General features: G+C 44.1%; 1 protein-coding gene across 1 annotated transcript in view; it reads left to right on the top strand.

Moving 5' to 3' along the window:
• The window catches only part of ARID3A (AT-rich interaction domain 3A), a 1,395,207-nt gene that overhangs the window by 1,105,356 nt on the left and 272,921 nt on the right, over positions 1-16,930 (top strand). The window contains exon 5 of the mRNA XM_044054833.1: positions 4,537-4,609. Coding sequence (XP_043910768.1) covers positions 4,537-4,609 — 73 coding nt within the window. The remainder of the gene's footprint in view (positions 1-4,536; positions 4,610-16,930) is intronic.

Here is a 16,930-nt window from a genome sequence, read left to right on the forward strand (position 1 = left end):
CTTTTCGCCTCCCACTTAAATCATCACCTGAAAAAGTTCTGCACAAGGACTCACCATCCTCTAGCCTGGAAGACGGATGCTCTCTCCTTCAGCTGGAATTCTCTAAAAATTTATGCATTCCCTCCTCTGCCTCTGCTGACCAAGGTGATACTGAAGATCAAAGCAGAACAACCAACAGGTATTTTGATAGCTCCAGACTGGCCAAGGCAGCACTGGTACCCATTGCTATTGACCATAACTCGGACCAAACCATGGCCTCTGACCCTATGGCCTCTGCTCCTAACACAGCACAATTACAGGACTGTACATCAAGACCTGAAATCATTACATCTGACAGCCTGGAGGCTAACATGATCTCTCCTCCTAACTCTCTATCAAAATCGGTTCAAGAAATCCTGCTGGAAGCACGCAGGCCTTCCACAAGAAAAACATATTCAGCCAAATGGAAGAGATTCAGCATCTGGAATGCCAACAGGGGTCAGGACACAGCATTACCGAGTATACCTCAGATTTTAGAATACTTGGCAGAACTACTTCATACTGGACTTTCATACTCTTCAATAAAGATTCATGCCTCAGCAATCTCAGCAAAATACAACTGTGACCCTCCAGTGTTTTCTCATCCATTGCTAAGACAGTTTCTAAGAGGAATAAAGAATATCAAACCTCCCAGAAAACAGCCAGTACCTGCATGGGACCTCAATTATGTGTTGGAAAAACCAACTCTTCCTCCATTTGAGCCAGCAGCAAGTTCAGAAATGCAATTTCTTTCATGGAAGACGGCCTTCTTATTGGCAGTCACATCTGCAAGAAGAGTTTCGGAGATACAGGCACTCATGGCAGTGCCCCCCTTCCTCATTTTTCATCAAGACAGAGTTTCTCTAAGAACCAATCCTACATTCATGCCCAAAGTTATTTCCAGGGTGTCTCTAAATCAAGCTATTCACCTGCCTGCATTCTTCCCCAATCCTCAAAATAGGGGGGAAAAGCTACTTCATACTTTGGACATACACAGACAACTACGTTACTACTTAGACAGAACTAAGGCCACCAGAAAGTCTGACCAACTGTTTGTAGCCTATGCTGCTGGAGTGCAAGGAAAAGCAATCTCCAAACAAACAATTTCAAAATGGATTGGACATTGCATCAGATTCTGCTATTCTTTCCATGGAAAAGGTGTGCCAGCCAATATTAGGCCCCATTCCACAAGAGCTATGGCCACTTCCACAGCTTTCCTAAGAGGAGTGGCAACAAAGGACATTTTAGAGGCAGCTACATGGAGCTCCGTGCATACATTTACCAAGCACTACAACCTGCCCTTATATTCCAGATCCCGAGCAGGCTTTGCTTCGGCAGTCCTGCAGGGGATTTTAGCTACACCATCCTTATCTTAGTTCCATCCACCCCCAGCTTGGCTATGGTATTCAACCCATATGTTATGACTGCAGTTGCATTCTTGAAGGACATAGTACAGTTTTGTACCTACCATAAATGTAGATGTCCGATAGATATGCAACTGCAGTCGGATTTTCCCTCCCTCCCTCCTACCCCCCTGTATCCTTCTTTTTGAGTCCCTTCCCCTTTTCCCATTAGCTGGGGGTATTCCTATGGTGTATCTGTTTATTACTGTTGTGCATATTTGGGATTATTTTTATCCATTTACCAAATTTAGCCTTCCTAGGAGGGCACCTGGCATCTGGGGCAAGAAACACTGAAGAAGATTGCGTCGGCCGATGCCTTTATACTCCAGCCGTGGTGACGGAGAGGAGGCGACACCAGCCGACGCCGGACCCAGACTTTGGAATTCGGGCGACCGAGGGCTGCCTGAGGCAGGACAACCCATATGTTATGACTGCAGTTGCATATGTATCAGACATCTACATTTATGGTAGGTACAAAACTGTACTTTCTGGTCCCACAGTCTTGTTTTTGTGTGTGTGAGAGCTCTGAATTTTCCTCATATAAAATTTGAGATTTTGTCATGGCTATAATGAGGAATGGTATGTAGCCTAGAGCTTTGAGAAGTGTCCAATGAAAAAGTCCATCATTTATTGATTGCATCATGCCCTGAGGGAATGAAATTTTGCTGCTTGTGTTCAGGATGACCACCTTTTCTGGCCAAATTTTTTTTTGTCTGGGTGGGAGAGGAAGTAAAAGGTGAGGTAAGGGTAACATTAATGTCAAATGAACAAACATTGTACAGGGCACTGAGTAGTCTGGCAGCAGGGAGATAGACTATATGGCAAGGAGGTGACTTGGAAAATTCTTACATAAAATATTGGATACTGCCAGTTGATCGTCCTAGAGGGGATAAAACCCTGACTGTGACCCAGGTGGCCAAAGTTTGGTTAGTGACTTTGTCACATGATCTAGTTAGCTGGGAATTACCAGAAGTGAAGGCACTGAGCCTGCTTGCCTGTCTTATGGGGGGTGGGGTGTATGTCCAGTGTGCGCACAGTGCACATGTTTCCCCAGTGGAGACTGGGTAAACATGAATAATTTGCTCATTTGCAGGCTTATGTCACAAGTGGAAGTGAATAACATTCCCTTACTGCACATATTGCATGGTGTCCTGGAAGAAAGCTGCTTACTTAGCATATGTGGAGGGTCATAAATTAAAAAAAAAAAAAAAAATGCTTCCCAAATGATGGATTCTGTAATCAGCTCAGTTTATCTTGTTGGTACTACCTGTTCTACTGTGTTTGATGTGACTAAGTTCATTTTTAAAAGGGAAAAATATCTGGGTGCTAGATGGTGGGAGACGAGCAGGTTGAAACGAATGATGGCTCTCATACGGAAGTGGGAAAGAAAGGTCTGAGATGCCAAGTGGAAATGTTGAATTGATTGCTGCAGTTTTCCATTTCTTGCCTGTTTTCCCTGAAATTAATATGCACGTAAACTAATGCTTTCTGAACTGCTTCCATTAAAGTAGCCAAGATCTGGAGGGGGAATTTCTGCTTTTGTGAGTAATGAAACATTTAACATTTGCCATGGTAGTCTTAGTCCCTTAACACTGAGCTGTCCTAACTCTCGTCCCCTTGATGGTGGGGGACAACTCTTGCCAAAGCACCGCAGTGCAAAGCCTAACCTTTGGTAAATGCTTGCATCTATGAGTACCTCATCACCCAGCTGCCGTGCATAATGGGGTTTCACTGACTGAAGGCAACTCATTTTGCTTGGCATTTCTGATAACACTAGCGTCAAACCTTTGCTGGGTGGCAGTGTTGCAGTGAGCCTGACCCCCCCCCCCCCCCCCAGGAGGATGGGCAAGTCAACAAAGATCAGTCATTTTTATTACTCTTGTCCACTTTCTCTGACACCTGAACAACTGGTTGAACCTGGGTCACTTTTGTTACAGTTTGGGCTCCATCCTTCTGTGCCACAGAGCTGGCATAATCTTTTTCTTCCAGATAGTTAGCTTTTCCAGTAGGTCTAACATGCAGAGAGTACTCTGTGTGTATTCATCTGTTTCCCCTTAATCTGGAAGGACCGTTTGCAGAGTAAAGTCTTGTAATCACAGACATCCTGTTATAGGAATCCCCAAAGCGTCAAGGCACCATTCTTTCTTTAATAATGGGTTATGTTACGTTTCCTTCAGGACCGTCAGCAACCATGTTCTAAAATTTTAACCCATTTCAAAGTCTGTCCTGAAAGTGTATCACACTAGTCCTAATAACTTCTGGCTATATCAGTTAGTGTATCTGAAATATAAACCTCTAGTGATGTCATTCCATATCACTTGCAGTATTAATCACCTCTGGGATCTCCTGCCAAAGATATCCCAACATCCGGCCAGTATACCAAAGCCTTTACCTAGGGAGCATTGTACGTCTTGTTTTTTTTTTATGTACATTTATTAGAACATTCAAATTTTCTCACACATTTTCTGTTTTACAAAATGTAGATTAGCTTGCAAATGAAATCTCTTTGGCCAAGGTACATATGTGGGCATTTTAAAAGTAAAATGAGAATATGTTTTGGTAGGCTAGGTATTTCAGTAAGACTTCTGTATAGTAAGTAAAGTAATGGTAGTCCTAAAAGTTAGGGAATGTATTATTATTATTAGTATTATTATTGTTCAGAACCAGATTAGTTCATATTTTATTTCATGTAATCATTTCTTTCTGCATTGGAACAGAAGAAGAGTGATGGCACATAATTTATGTATTCTATGGGGACTTTAATAAGCGATTAGAAATATCGCAAATTACTGTGGTGTAAAAATATTGTTTAGTCTTAGGCTTCCTGTTTTCTTGCTTAACTTTTAACACTAGCAGAAGTGTACTGTACTTGCACCTGTCAAAGGCATAGGCTGTGCTAACTGTTATACCATGATGGTGACATAGTAGCTGGCTCTTGAAGGTGAGAAGGGACATTCAGATTTCATATGAAAAATCAGTTGTGTTATGATCTAGAAGCATCCATCCTAAATCATTTAACCTGCCAGTAAATGAGAGTTGCATTCCTTTTTGGGCTTTCTCATGTGCTAAATTTCAGATGGACAAGTAAAATGTTGATTTTTTTTTTCTCCAACAGCTGTATGAACTGAATGATGACCCAAAGAGGAAGGAGTTTCTGGATGATCTCTTCAGTTTTATGCAGAAGCGAGGTTAGTATACTTTTTTAAATATTTTTTATTTGTGACTTTCCTCCTATCCTTGTTAACACAATCAATAATCCTTGAAACGAGTTAAAATAAACTCCCCGCCCTTGATACACACATGCTTTTGCATATTGCTACTTAGTGATAAAAACGTTTTCTTCTGTGACCAGATTAAAAAAGTTTCTGTTATTGAAAATTTTATTTTGCGTAATTAAGTGGCGGTGACTGTAGTCAAATGTTTTATATAGCTGGCACGTTCGTACAACAATGTGGGTTTTGCTTTTGATGCAAGTAACCTGCAGCTGACTGTGATTAGGGGCCATCTGAAAACTATGTAAAAGTAGAACTGCTCTTATGGGGGTTTAGACTGGCTGGTATATCAAGAGGAGTTAAATGGACTCTGAGTAAAGAAGGTAAAACATCATAAGATGATGATAATTGATTAATGCCAAACAATTAATTTATGCTGTACTCACAAAAAGTGTGAAACATGGCAAGTCTACAGCTAGTGAGGTTTTGGTGTATTAGTATGAATGTATACAGACTAAAATAGTTAAATGTCATGGGCATGTAGCTGAAACACTTTGTGTGCCCTTATTTATTTATTTTTTTATTTATTTAACATTTGTTAACCGGGAAAGTCCAACTTGGAACATAGCCAATTTTCAGCGGAGGCCTGGGAAAAAATGCTCCAGATTTATGTCTTTGTAATGTGGGAGGAAACTGGAGCACCCAGAGAACCACACCAATACAGGGAGGACATGCAGACTCTGCACTGAAGGCACCCCAGCCGAGAATCGAACCGGATAACCTCTTGCTGTGAGGCGACAGCACTACTGTTGCACCACTGTGCCATCCAGGGATCAATTTCTGTGTATCCCGTGAGCCTTCACTACAGACTGTTTCAGATATTACACAGTGAAGACTCTAGCTTGGACGAGTCTTTCTTGCAGTTTTTACTGAATGGTTTGTCTGTGTAGCCTTTTTTGCCCATTGCTTGGTTATAGTTATTTTGCAAAGGTAATTTGACAGAGTAGGTTTTTGAATGAGTCAGTGTTGTCAAATCGTTTTTATCAAACTTTTCAGGCTGTTTTTTGCCTTTCCATGTTCTGGGAGCTGTGTCTCAGCTTCAGGATCATTGCATTCTAGGGATAAGGAGCAATCCCTTCTTTCATAGATCTTTGTTCTAGAATAGGACTTTCAAGAAATTGTCTAAAGCCACAGTTTGAGCATCTGATCTTCAGAAAATTTGTTTATTAAAATTAATGTGGTAACATCTTGTTCAGTAATTAAAAAAATGTTTTTTCTTGCTCCCCAAATTTGCTATCAAAAGTGCAGTTCTTTATTGGGTAACATGCAGTCTATTGCAAATTGTTTGCATGTGTGAATTAAGATGACTTTTAAATGTCTCTGTGATCTGCAAGCTATGAAACTTGTGGGAGAAAGGAGAGAAGGAATGAAGAGAAGAAAGTCTGCCCCCCCCTCCCCCAGTGGTCAGTCAATTAAAGATAAGAAAGGACAATAGCAGGATGTCAAGTTTTAAAACAAGCAACCCTCTAAGAAGCACAGCATGTAGCAGTAGTTTTAATCAGTTAAAGACACTGATGTCCTTCAAGGATGCATCTGCAGTCCTTACAAATGGGTTGTCCTTGCCTCAGGCAGCCCTTCGGTCGGCCGGATTGCAAAGTCTGGGTCTGGCCTCGGCTGATGTCGCACTTCACCCGACGTCATAGCTGCAGTTCTGCGGGTATAAAGGCATCAGCCGACGCCATTTTCCCCAGTCTTTCTTGCCGCATGGCGCCCGAAGCAGAAGCTGTTCGCAAGTGCCGGTCGGTCAGAACCAGAGATTACTACTACCGAAGACTTCTAAAAAGCTAAGTACCCCGTTGGGGACTCTTTCTTGCCTCAGCCGATGTCAGAAAAAGTGAATAACTGTTTAACTTGTGGGAAACAAATACCTCATAAAGATTTCCACTCTTACTGCCTACCTTGTTTAGGCCCAGACCACGACGTAGCAGCTTGTCTAGCCTGTGCTTCTTTCAACCGACGGACGCTTAGACGTCGGTCAGAATTTGCTGAGGAGTTTTTCGGCTCCGCTTTTGCTTACAATATGCCGTCGGAAACTCCGACTTTGCAATTAACTAAAAAACGCAAGGAAAAGGACCGACACCCGCGGTCCGTGGTTTCGGCCGAAACTGCGGTTAAGCCAACCGCGAGTGTCTCTGTTTCGGCTGAAACAGAGTCCACGGTTCTTCCTTCGGCCGAAAGCTTGCCTCCTACCGAGGCCTCATCCAGCATGGCTGAATCTGCTACTGAAATACCACCTGCTCTTGCAGGTTCACAGGATTTATCTGATACTGTACCTTTAGATATATCTACTCCTGCACGTGGAGCTGCTAGGCCCCCTGCATCCATGTCGATTAAGGCTTTTGCCAGGGCTAAAGCAGCAAAATCTACCAAAACTGTGCCTGCTAAGACCCCCTCTCACAGGCCTAGCTCTAGTTCTCAAATGCTTAGTCTAGCAGAGGATCTCATTTCTTTGATCCGGGGATCCCAGCCTCACCCTGACAGGGCCTCTCACCCACCTCCAGAGAAGAGGCCTAGAGCATAGCCCCCTGAGCCAGTTTCTTCAGATTACTCCTCTGATGATTCAGATAATACAAACCCTCCAGAGGGCCCTTATTCTCCTTATGAGGACTCTGATGCAGAAGACTCCATTCCTTCTGCCTCTCCGCCTGAGGAATTTTCTATTGGGGAAACCTTGCATGCTATGAGGGAACAATTTCAATGGCAGGGCCAGGATTTTTCAGACTCTAGGAAAAGGCTTAGGACCTTTTTGCATTTGCCACAGCATAGGCCTTTAGCCATTCCTCCAGTACTCACTGTTGTGGATGATGCATTTAATGATGCTTGTACTGCTCCTGATTCTCTTCCTCTGGCCCCTGCTAAGCCTGACAGGTACTACAGGGTTCCGGACACACATTATCATTTGTATAAGGCTCCTTTTGCAGATCCTGAAACTATCTCCCAGGGACCCAAGGCTGTAGCAGCTACCTCTGCCAAAAAAACCCTCCCCTCTGAAAGGGAATCTAGGGCTTTAGAGAGATGGGGTAAAAAAGTTTACACCTCTGCTACTCTTTCGGCTAGGGCCTTAAACTGTCAATTCCACATGATTTAGTATCAGGAATTTATGTTAGATCAGTTAACTAAAAAACTGTCCTCGTCTGAACCATTAGACAAAAAAATCTGTTCAGGAAATGGTACATATAACATTCAGCAGGTCAGTAATCATTCTTTAAAATGCGGCTATGATGCACTGGAGGCTTCCTTTAGATCAGCTATGACTGGTACAGTGATCAGAAGGCATGCATGGTTAAAAGAGCAGTCCTTACCAGACCATGTTAAATCAAAGCTCCTAGACGCTCCCATGGATAAGCTCGATTTGTTTGGCTCCCCTGCACAGCAGGCGCTGAAGAAGGTGGAAGAGAAAGCAAAATCTGTCCAGACAGTCAAGGATTTCTTACAGGTCCAGCCTCCAAGGTTTGAAGGAACTGGCCTTCCAAGAATTGGTCCTTTCCAGACACCTCCAGAGCTCAGAGAGGCAGGAATAGGCGCCCAAGAGGCAGGGGTCAATCCAGAGGTGCCTACAGGGGACGTCAGTGGCAGCCTAACAACCAGCGAAGTACTGCCACATATCCAGCCACCACCACTTCCACAGGACAATCACAGTGACTTGGCTCTGAGACCGCCTACCAGGGAACAACTAGAAGCACCCTTAGGCGGAAAGCTAGCCTTATTTTCAGTAAACTGGCATCACATCACAGGAGACAAATGGATTTTACAGACAATAGACCAAGGTTACAGGTTTCACTTCCATACTCTACCAAGGAAGAGAGGAATGCCAAACCTACCTCCAAATCAGAAGACAAATGCTCTACAACAAATACACCACTTACTAAGGATGAGAGCTATAGAAAGGGTACCGTCCATGGAACAAGGGCAAGGATTTTACTCCAGACTTTTCCTGGTACCAAGAAAAGAAAACCAATGGAGACCTATTCTCGACCTGTCCGCTCTAAACACATACATCATTGTTCCAAAATTCAAAATGCTGACCCTTCAGCAGCTTCTTCCCATGCTGGGCAAGGAGTCTTGGCTGGTAACTCTAGATCTCAAGGAGGCATACCTGCACGTCCCCATACGACCAAATTGCAGAAGATACCTCAGATTTCTTGCAGGATCAGAGCATTATCAATTCTCAGAATTGCCCTTTGGCTTATCACGAAATGCCTGGCATCAGTAATTGCTCATTGCAGGCTTCAGGGAATTCAAATTTACCCTTACCTGGACGACTGCCTGTTACAAGCGGACAACAAAAACAAATTAGAAAAAGATTTGAAAAAGGTCATTCATATACTGCAAGCCCTGGGATACACAGTCAATATAAGAAAGTCAAGGCTGATACCATCCCAGAGGATAACTTTCTTGGGTGCAGAACTGGACACATCAAATCAAATGGCATCCCTCACAGCAGAAAAACAGAAGCAACTTCCTCTCTATTTCATGGCATTAACAAAGCAAAACCAGCTAACAGCAAGGAAAGTCCTGCAAGCCCTGGGTTACATGGCATCCTGCATAATATTGATTCCACATGCCAGACTACATATGAGAAAGTTACAATGGTACCTAAGGAATTTATGGTCTCAGCACAAGCACAGCCTAGAAACCCAAATTCCAATAATTCCATGCCTGAAGCAAGAATTCCAATGGTGGGCTCAGGCCTGTCAATCGAACAAAGGATGCCCTTCCACAGCACTCAACCAAGCCAGACTATCACAACGGACGCCTCAGACCTCGGTTGGGGGGCACACATGCTGGACAAGTGCATACAAGGTTTATGGACTCGAGACCAGCTGAACCTACACATAAATCAAAAGGAGATGCTGGCAGTAAAACTGGCAATTCAGACATTCAGACCACTTCTTGACAGGGTCAATTGCTGATAAGGACGGACAACACCACAGTTATGTGGTACATCAACAAACAGGGAGGCACACATTCATACCCTCTATGCCGGATGGCAATGGACCTCTGGAATGTGGCCCTGAGCTTCAACATTCAGTTACAAGCAATATTTGTACCAGGAAAAGAAAATATACTAGCAGACATCCTAAGCAGAACTACCACGGATGCCCACGAATGGATGCTACATCCAGACATCTTCAAATCCATTACAGAGAAATGGGGACTACCAGAAATAGACTTATTCGCATCCCCACACAACCACCAATTGAAAAAATTCTGCACGAGGGCATACCACCCACTTGCTTGGAAGGTGGACTCCCTATCTTTCAATTGGAAAAACCTGAAAGCATATGCATTCCCACCTCTTCCTCTGATGCACAAGGTGCTATTGAAGATCAAAGAAGACCGTCCAAGGATCATCCTGATAGCTCCAGACTGGCCGAGGCAGCATTGGTACCCATTACTGAGGAACATGTCTCGGGAACAAATATGGCATCTGCCCCTAGTTCCCTTACTGTTAACACAGAAGAACTTCAAAACCCTGCATCCAAACCTGAAAACAATGCAGCTGGCTGCCTGGAACATTGCATAAGACAAAATAACCCTGATTTATCTCAAAGGGTTAATACAACATGGATCCTCCAGTCTTTTCTCAACCTCTACTCAGACAGTTTCTCAGAGGAATTAAAAATGTAAAACCACCAAGGAAACCACCATTGCCTACATGGGATTTGAACTTTGTGTTAGAAAAGTTAACACTTCCCCCTTTTGAACCAGCAGCAACAGCAGAATTACAGTACTTATCTTGGAAGACTGCATTCCTACTTGCAATCACTTCAGCTAGAAGGGTTTCTGAATTACAGGCATTAATGGCAGTACAGCCCTTCCTTATCTTTCATCAGGATAGAGTGTCCATGAGAACTAATCCTACCTTTATGCCAAAAGTGGTCTCCAGAGTATCTTTAAACCAAGCAATACACCTGCCAACATTCTTCCCCAACCCATAGAACAGGGGGGAAAGATTGCTGCATACCTTGGATGTACACAGACAATTGCGCTACTACCTGGACAGAACCAAGAACTATAGAAAAACTGACCAGCTTCTGGTAGCATATGCCACAGGAATGGAAGGAAAAGCAATTTCAAAACAAACAATCTCAAAATGGATAGGAAATTGCATTAGATTTTGTTACTCTTTTCATGGAAAGGCAACTCCAGAAAACATCAGACCTCATTCCACAAGGGCTACAGCCACTACTACAGCTTTCTTACGAGGAGGCTGCTACTTGGAGCTCCGTGCATACATTTGCCAAGCATTATAATCTGCCTTTATACTCCAGATCCCGAGCAGGTTTTGCCACTGCTGTTTTGCAAGGGATCTTAAATACACCATAAACTCTTAGTGCCTCCTCCCCCAGTTTGGCTATGGTATTCTACCCATTTGTAAGGACTGCAGATGCATCCTTGAAGGACATAGTACAGATGTTCTTCATCTCACATTGCTGCAGTCCTAACACTTGGGTAGTCCGCTGTCCACGGTCGGCCCGAATATCAAAGTATAAGGCTGACGTCGGTCAGGGCGCATTTAACTGACGTCAGGACGTCAGGGTACAAATGCGCATGACCGACGTCATATCCTCAGTCTTTTTTGCCGCATGGTCCGATGCAGAAGCAGCATTGCAAGTGCCGGTTGGCGTTCTGAGATTTTTCGATTTAGAAGTTTCAGACCGAGTTCAAAGTTGGCTAAGTACCCCATTGGGGAATATTTTAGTTTTTTCTTGCCTCAGTCATTTACCGGATGTCAGAAAAAGTTAATAATTGCGTTTCTTGTGGGAAACAGATACCGCATAGAGATTATCATACTTTGTGTATTCCTTGCTTAGGGCCTGAGCACGACGTTGTTGGCTGTCGCTCTTGTGCTAGATTTAATAAACGCACTATAAAGAGAAGGTTGGATTGTGCAAGGTTAGTCTTTGGGAAGCGGTGCAATTATAAAATGCCGTCGGATGCTCCGACGCCCGCTTCCTCGAAGAAGCGCAGAGACAAGGCAGTTAAGCCTAGACTAGAAGAACCGTCTGTACCGGACGCCGGTTCTTTAGAGGTGTCAGTGGAGCCGGTGGCTCCACCGGAGATTTCTTTGTGTTCCCAGAGTGAGACCTTATTATCGCAAGATGTGGCCTCTCAGGAGGCAAGTCAGGCTGAGGGGGCTTCTCAGGTTACTATACTCCCCTCCCTTCCTAAGGTGGCTAGGCCCTCTCCTTCTGTTTCTAAGGCTTCTCCTAGGGGCAGGCCAGGTTTAGCTTCAGTTGGTGTTACCCCTAGCTCTTCAGGTACTATGCCCAAGAAGCATATGCTTAAAATGGCAGAAGATTTGATTACCTTGATTAGGGGTTCTATGCCCCCTCCTGCTAAGAGACCTAGGGTGGAGCCTGAGCTGGGGGGTTTTGAGCAAGCTTCAGATGTTTCAGAGTCTTCGGCTGAAGACTTGCAGGAGTACTCTTCTTACTCTGATTATGATGTGGATGATTCTACTCCTTCTGCTACTCCTCCTGAGGATTTTTCTTTTTCAGAAACTCTTCATTCCATGAGGGAGCATTTTAAGTGGGAGGGTCAGGACTTCTCTGATTCCAGGAAACGGCTTAGGGAATTTCTGTTTTACCCCAGCATAGGCCTTTGGCTATACCTCCTGTTTTGGATGTAGTGGAGGATGTTTTACAGAGGCTTCTCTTAATCCTGATTCTTTGCCTCCTGCTCCTGTTAAGCCGGATAGGTATTACAGGGTGCCTGAAGTTCATAAGTAGCTTTTAAGAGTCCTAGGGCAGACCAAGAAACTGTTAGCCAGGGGCCTAAGGGTGTTAAGGCTTCTGTTGTTAAGAATCCGGTTCCTACAGACAAGGAGGCTAGGGCCTTGGATAGATGGGGAAAGAAAGTTTATACTTCTTCCACTCTTGCTATGAGGGCTCTGAATTGCCAGTTTCACATGTTGAAATACCAAAACTATCTCCTTTCACAATTGAAGTCTAAGGTTGATGCTCTGGCAGTAGGTATTGATTGTAAAGAGTTGCAAGATTTAGTACATGTTTCTGAACAAGTGGGTAAGCATTCTTTGCAATGTGGTTTTGATGCTGTACAGGCCTCGTCTAGGGTGGCTGCCACTGGGACTGTTCTTCGCAGGCACGCCTGGCTGAGGGATCAGAATTTGTCTGAACATGTTAAAACAAGGATTTTAGATGCTCCTTTACAATCTGACGTGTTGTTTGGTCCTCCTGTTGAGACAGTCTTAAAGAAAATGGAAGACAAGGCTAAGTCTATGCAGACTGTTAAAGATTTTTTGCAGGTCCAGCCTCCAAAGTTTAGTAGAAATTGGCCTACTAAGGGGTGGACGTATCCTTCTTATGATTCCCAGTCTAGGGGTAGATGTAGACGTGGTAAGGGCAGAGCTCAGGGCTCTTTCAGGCCTAGAACAGGGAGTTCTCCTGCACAGGCTTCGGGTGAGGGCAGGGGTCAGTCCTTTCGTAAGCAGACCCAATGACCTACCTTTTCAGCTGCCAGAGCCTGCTCGTCTGGCAGCACCTTTGGGAGTAAGGTTGGCTCTTTTCAAAGAAAATTGGAGTTTAATTACCCAGGACAGATGGGTATTGGATATCATACACCACGGCTACAGGTTTTATTTCCATACCTTGCCTCCTTTCAAAGGCATGCCAGACGTTCCTCCTCAAAGAATAGAGGCTCACAAACAGGTTTCTCTGTTGCTCCAACTAGGGGCCATACAGCCGGTCCCTCTGCCAGAAGTGGGCCTAGGATTTTATTCTCGCCTGTTCCTAGTACCAAAGAAGGGGAACATGTGGAGACCAATTTTGGATTTATCTATCCTCAACACTTATCTGGACATTCCTAAGTTCAAAATGTTGACGTTGCAGCAGCTTTTACCTCTGCTGGGCAAAGATCATTGGATGGTAACTTTGGATCTCAAGGAGGCTTACCTTCATGTTCCTATCAGACTCAGTTGCAGAAAGTATCTGCGTTTCGAGCTGGGACTTCTCACTATCAGTTCTCTGCATTGCCCTTTGGCTTATCTACTGCCCAGAGTGTTCACGAAAGTTCTGGCTCCAGTGATAGCTTTCTTCAGACTAAAAGGAATACAGATCTATCCTTATTTGGACGACTGCCTAATTCTGGCTCAAGGAAGGGAAGAGCTTCTTCATCATTTGGAATATGTGATAGCAGTGCTAAGATGCCTAGGGTATTCTGTGAACGAAATAAAGTCCAGTCTAGTACCCTCTCAAGACATGTGCTTTCTGGGTGTGAGACTGAATACAGCAGCCCAGATGGCCTTTTTACCCCGGACAAACAAAAGAGTCTATCCCTTTACTTCCATCAACTATCTCATCAGTCCGGGCTGACTGCAAGGACAGTCCTTCAAGCCTTAGGGTTCATGGCATCTTGTATTCTGGTGCTTCCCAATGCCAAACTGCATATGAGGAAGCTACAATGGTATCTCAAAAATGTATGGACACAGCACTGCCAGGATCTGGACACTGTCATTCAAATAATACCTTGCATTCAGAAGGAATTTTTGTGGTGGGCTCAGGAATGTCACCTAAACAAGGGACTCTCTGTGACCCGGCCAGAGGCAAGTCAGATTTTGACGACAGATGCCTCGGACAAAGCTTGGGGAGCTCATCTAAATGGAAAATGGATACAAAACAAGTGGCCTGTCAGACTACAACATCTACATATCAACATGAAGGAGATGTTAGCAGTCCAGTTTGCATTAATAGCTTTCAAGGAATTCCTTCTTCCAGGACAGGTGTTGATTCTAACAGACAACACAGCTGTCATGTGGTACATCAACAAGCAAGGGGGAACGCATTCTTATCCTCTATGCAGGCAAGCAATGATTTTGTGGGAGACTGCTCTCAGTTTACAGCTTAATCTTCAGGCAAGGTTTCTGCCAGGAGCACAGAACTCCTTAGCAGATGTGTTGAGCAGACGAATTATGGATCCCCACGAGTGGAAATTGGATCCTCATGTATTTCAGAAATTGACAGCGTCATGGGGAACTCCAGACATAGATCTGTTCGCTTCTCCACTAAACCATCAGCTGCCAAAGTTTTGCACAAAAAGGTTTCATCCCACAGCTTGGAAAGTGGATGCTCTTTCTTTCAATTGGAGCAATCTTCATGTGTATGCCTTTCCACCTCTGCCTCTCCTCCCAAAGGTACTTCTAAATGTCAGACAGGACAAGCCAAGGATGATTTTAATAGCTCCAGATTGGCCTCGACAGCACTGGTACCCATTACTGAGAAGTCTAGCACGGAAGCCTCCATGGCCTTTGCCTTCGATTCCACACCTGTTGTCACAGGAGGACAGCCATTTGCTCAATGTCAAGCTTCATTCTCTGCACCTAACAGCCTGGCATATTCTGTTTTGAACCATAGTGGGCCTCCACTTCCTCAGCAAGTTTTGAATGTTATTTTGGAAGCTAGAAGGCCTAGTACAAGGAAAGTGTACGCAGATAAATGGAAGAGATTTTTATTTTGGAGTACAGCAAAAGATTTTGATGTTTCTGGGCCTAATTTGAGTGTGGCTCTTCAATATCTTACTGAGTTACTGGACAAAGGTTTGTCTTTCTCTTCTATTAAGGTTCATGCTGCAGCAATTTCGGCTCACTATGATTGTGACCCACCATTGTTTTCTCATCCTTTGCTCAAGCAGTTTCTTAGAGGGGCAAAGAATATAAGACCCCCACGAAAAGCTCCTGCTCCTGCTTGGGATCTCAATTTTGTGTTGGAGAAACTCACTCTACAACCTTTTGAGCCTGCAGCTACTGCTGAGTTGAAATATTTATCATGGAAGACTGCTTTTTTGTTGGCCATTACCTCTGCGAGAAGGGTTTCTGAATTACAGGCCCTTATGGCGGTTGAGCCTTTCTTGATTTTCCATAAGGATAGGGTATCATTACGTACTAATCCTTCCTTTATGCCTAAGGTGGTTTCTAGTGTGGCTTTAAACCAGACTATTCATTTGCCTACTTTTTATGCAAATCCCCAAAATAAGGGGGAAAGGATTTTGCACACTTTGGATGTACACAGGCAGTTGCGTTATTATTTGGATAGAACTAAAGGGTTCAGGCAGTCTCAACAGTTGTTTGTTTCTTTTGCTTTGAGTTCTCGGGGCAAGCCTGTGTCAAAACAAACTATTTCTAAGTGGATTGGGTTTTGCATTGCTTTCTGTTATTCCCATCATGGCAAGGAGGTTCCAGCTGGGATTAGGCCTCATTCCACTAGGGCTACTGCCACTTCAACAGCTTTTTTGAGGGGAGTGGCAACCAAGGATATTTTGGAGGCAGCTACTTGGAGTTCTGTGCATACTTTCTCTAGGCATTATCACCTGCCACTTTACTCTAAGTCCAGGGCTGGTTTTGCCACTGCGGTTTTGCAGGGCATTTTGGCAGCTCCTGCTTCCTTATAGTTAGCCATCCTCCCTTACCTCTGCTTTGGGATTCTACCCAAGTGTTAGGACTGCAGCAATGTGAGATGAAGAACATAGTACAGTTTTGTACCTACCATAAATGTAGATGTTCGAAGATCCACATTGCTGCAGTCCAATTTACCCTCCCTCCTTCCCCTCTGTAGTTGGAGGTGGTTGTGTGGGTTGGGTTGTACATATTGTGTATATTGTATATGTATTGTACATATAGTTAGTGCAAGGGTGGTTGGTTATTTGTTTTCTGTCTTTTGGTTTTGACCTTTATTTTTAAGGTCTTCTGACATCTGGGGCAAGAAAAGACTGAGGATATGACGTCGGTCATGCGCATTTGTACCCTGACGTCCTGACGTCAGTTAAATGCGCCCTGATCGACGTCAGCCTTATACTTTGATATTCGGGCCGACCGTGGACAGCGGACTACCCAAGTGTTAGGACTGCAGCAATGTGGATCTTCGAACATCTACATTTATGGTAGGTACAAAACTGTACTTTTTGTACCTACCATAAATGTAGATGTCCGAGAGGTATGCATCTGCAGTCAGGATTACCCACCCTCCTTCCCCTCTGTGGTACTCCTAGGGTATTTGCCCACCTTTTAGCTAGCTGGGGGAATCTATTATGGTGTATTTGTTTGTATATATGTATATACATGTTTATTTCTATTTGTTCTCTATTGTTTGGAAACATTTACATTTATCCAAATTTAGCCTTCCTAGAGGGCACCTGGCATCTGGGGCAAGAAACACTGAGGAAAATGGCGTCGGCTGATGCCTTTATACCCGCAGAACTGCAGCTATGACGTCGGGTGAA

The sequence above is a fragment of the Protopterus annectens genome, chromosome 13.part0 (assembly GCF_019279795.1).
Source record: "Protopterus annectens isolate FY-2018-M chromosome 13.part0, PAN1.0, whole genome shotgun sequence".
NCBI lineage: Eukaryota > Metazoa > Chordata > Ceratodontiformes > Protopteridae > Protopterus > Protopterus annectens.